This window comes from Pavona decussata, unplaced genomic scaffold, assembly GCF_977016875.1.
Source record: "Pavona decussata unplaced genomic scaffold, jaPavDecu1.1 SCAFFOLD_134, whole genome shotgun sequence".
NCBI classification, from domain to species: domain Eukaryota; kingdom Metazoa; phylum Cnidaria; class Anthozoa; order Scleractinia; family Agariciidae; genus Pavona; species Pavona decussata.
Genome location: NW_028145547.1, coordinates 4,392,501 through 4,396,324, shown reverse-complemented (window position 1 = coordinate 4,396,324; position 3,824 = coordinate 4,392,501). Strand labels below are relative to the sequence as shown.

Below are 3,824 nucleotides of genomic sequence, written 5' to 3'. Positions count from 1 at the left end.
AAAATAAAATAACGTTTCTACTGTACTATCGTCTGTGGTATCTCAGCTGGTAACACTTGCGAAACGATCGCCCACCCAGGGTAGCTGGGGATTTTCTGTAGGCGTGGAACTGGGACTAAGTAGATTTTCAAAATGGCGGCCGATGAATCGGATGAAAACAGCGAAGGGGCAGTCGCAGAAGAAGAACTGAAAATCAAACACACAGGACAAAAGATTATACCAGAGATTACACGGTAAGATCAATAAGATGATAATTTTATTCAACTGGTCCTGAAAAAATTCTGCTTTTTGCTCGAGACGACTCCGCTCGAGTACACTGCATTCAACTGATTCAACGGTATCCGGTCAACTCGCCTACGTGCAAACTCGCCTACGAACAAACTCGCGTACAACTTGTCAGCTCGCCTGCGTAGGCGACTTCGCTTCCTGACGTAGGCGAGTTCACTCAAGTAATGTATGCCTTTTATAACTTTATGTTATCATTTTGTGAACAATGTTTGCGACTATAGCACGATTTTTTTATAATGTTCGTGAATTTCGTCGATTGGTCGTCGTCGATTGATTTTTTGTCGATTTTTTTTTTTCGTCTGATTGTCATTAAGGAAAATGATTTTATTTCAGCGTAACGCTACACAACCGAGAGAAGAATTGCAGTAGATCCGCCCCATCTAATAAAATGTCTCTTTGAAACACTAGAGAGAGATAAGTTCACTTACGAGTGGAAATATCGACCAATGGATGATTTTCCAGTAATCGGATACGTATGTTTTGGGCAAAGTATTCTGGGATCGCCATGGGGCAAACATTGCAAGTCGCTAGAAAGAAATGTATGGCGGAAAGTTGTTTCTTCGTCAAAAATATTGATTTTGGACAAAGAATAAGGCATTTTCGCCGTGATTTTGTGAGAGGCGGAGGTGACTAATGTTGGTGCGTCGAAATTGTAAGTTTTTGCGTGATTAATGCGATAAAATCTATCGATAAACACTCTTTCTTGCGTAAGGTTGATTGTGAAATGTACTGAATCAGTGACTGAATTGTACATCAAGTAATGGTCCAGAAATAGTACAAACTTAGGTATAAATTGGAGGGGATTGACTCAATAAAGCCTTTACATTTTGTAATTACGTGTGCTGATATTTGCAACGAGTATTAATTTGAACCATGCCCGGCGGTGATCATTGTGCTGTGTGGGGTTGTGACAACGATCGAAGATACCCAGAAAAACAAACAATTCTTCCTCACGTTGGTATATTGAGATTCTACTCACCAAAAAACAAGCAGGATGTTTTGTCATGGTCCAGAACTATAAACCGTGATAAATTTAAGGTGACAATGAGTACTAAGGTCTGCTCCAATCATTTTGTACAAGGATATAGGAACTCTCAGTGTCGCACACCTACCTTGTTTATGAAGGGTTATGACTGTGAGGATAAACCTCAAAGACCTGCTCCTAAGATCAGAACCACAAAAGCATCGGAGAAAAATTCAAGGAAAAGAAAGCACAGTGGCAATGATCAACTGCTTTTTCATGATGATTTATTGGGAGAAAACATTGACTTTGATACAGCCCCATTATCACCAGTTAATGAAGGCCCAGATACTAATGTTTACAAAATAGAAGTTGCTACACAGACAGAGAACAAAAGCCAAGAGGAAGAGAAGAGGGCATATTTCATCAACCAAGCAACATGTCCTAAAAACTGTTATCGATGTACTGGTTTAACTAGGCCTAAACTTGATTTGGTATTTGAATTTTTAGAACCAAAGGCCACTGAAATTCATTACTGGAGGGGTAGTAAGAATACCAAAACACCATCCCGAAAAAAAAAAAAATAAGAGTTCCACATGTGTATACAATGAGGGTGTTTTGACTAAAAGGGAGCAATTTATTCTTACCTTAGTGAGAACGAGAAAAGGTATTGATGTTAAATTCCTGGCTGATACTTTTGGTATTTCACCAGGCCAAGTTTCTAAAATTTACAATACCTGGATAACATTCATGTCCCAAGAACTGTCATTTTTAGTTCCTTGGCCTTCTAGATCAGAAGTGAAGAAATCTCTTCCGAAAAGGTTCAAGAGATTTGAGAATGTCAGGATAATAATTGACTGTCTCGAACTGTTTATTCAAAAACCAAAAATCCCTTCAAGCCAAAAGATCACATGGAGTAGTTACAAGCACTGGAACACTGCTAAATTGTTGGTTGGTATAACACCAACTGGTGTTATATCATTTATTCCTCCTCTATGGACAGGATCCATTAGTGACAAAGAAATTGTTAAACAAAGTGGACTGCTGAACTTGCTTGAGGAGGGGGATGCAGTTATGGCTGACAAGGGTTTCCTTATTCGGGACATCCTCGCTTTTAAAAGAGTCCACCTTGTTTCTCCAGCTTACTGTAGAGGACCACGACTGTCAGCTAAAGGAACAACCCATACTCGTCGTGTTGCATCATTGCGCACACATGTTGAAAGAAACATTCTAAAATTGAAACAATTTAGAATCCTTTCTGGGGTTATTCCTCTTTTGTTGAAGCCAATGTTAGACAAAATTGTTTTTATTTGTGCTGGCTTAACTAATTTATGTAAGAGGAGCATAAAGTAGAGATGAATACAGCAGTGTTTTTTCACTATTTGCTTTTATTGATTTTGCTGTCCTTGATCCTGATTTTATATGCCTATTAAAGGCTCTTAAAAGCTTCCAGAAGAATGGAAGGAATTATTTGTTTATAATAAAACTTATAAACTTTGGTCACAACAGTCTCCCAGAAATTAGCATTAAAATTTACTGTAACTACATGTATTCCCTTACTTGTATAAGTGACAAAGTCACAGGTGTTAAAACCTGAAACTGCCATGTAAGTCTGAACTTGAAAATAGTACAAGTGGTTCTCATCAAGGTAGAAGTTTCCATTTTCATCTTTTATCCCACCAACACTAGGTAACAGGAAAGCAGTTTTGGGGTCCAAGTCTTTTCCATTAAAAGGGCATTTGATTTCTACTTCAGCAGGATTACAACATGAACATTTTCTAATGCCATCCAAGCTACCTCCTAGCCAAGAGTATTTTGCACTTATAAGAAGGCCAGGCTCTTCAAGTTCAAAAGCACTATGTTGTTTTTCACAAACTTTCGAGTAATAAAATTTTGCATTGCATTCTTCTTTTATGCCATGCTCTATGGCATCAGGATATCTTTGATTTTCATCATATTTTTTTCTTGCTATGAAATTTTTAACAGTAAGGGATACATCAGTGAGAGGATTTTTTTCTATAGTTTTTTGTCTTGTATAAAGTGCTTTAATTGATTTACCTGTTACTAATAGATGCCTCATCTCATGCCATGCTTTGCTTTTGTGCTGCTCGACAGTGGCTTTAGTGATCATTTCTCTGTCACTGCTTGAAAATGTCAACACTTTTAGAAATTCCTCAGCACAATCTGTCAAGTTGTTCTCTGAATGTTTGTCAATATTTGCCCTGATATAATTTTGAGCTTGGGACAATATGGAGAGATGTGAAATATCATTTTCAGATTGCTGACAGTCATTTTCAGTGTCATCAGTGTTCTTTGGAGCTGGTAAGAAATCAAGAATCCCAGAATAAGGATCAATTTTTTTTAGTTTTTTTGCAAATTCCATTTTTTCATTTAAAGTTGTTTCATCCCTATGTTTCATTGGCCTGGGATCAAAAGAGTCAATCCAAGAATCATCACGTGCAGTTACTTTTCTTTTCTTTGCAGTACGTACACTATGGGATATTTTCATCTCCAAAAGAGGGACTGGCTTGTGCTTGGGTGTGGGCTTGGGGTTCCAGTATGCAGATACAGAGGT

The 3,824-nt window shown here is 37.9% G+C and overlaps 1 protein-coding gene across 1 annotated transcript in view; it reads right to left on the bottom strand.

Annotated features, from left to right (window-relative positions):
• Positions 1–2,678: 2,678 nt before the first annotated feature.
• Positions 2,679–3,824, bottom strand: part of LOC146467854 (uncharacterized) — a 1,767-nt gene continuing 621 nt past the window's right edge. The window contains exon 1 of the mRNA XM_085125510.1: positions 2,679–3,824. This exon is cut by the window's right edge and continues 621 nt beyond it. Within this exon, the coding sequence (XP_084981636.1) occupies positions 2,679–3,824 (1,146 nt within the window).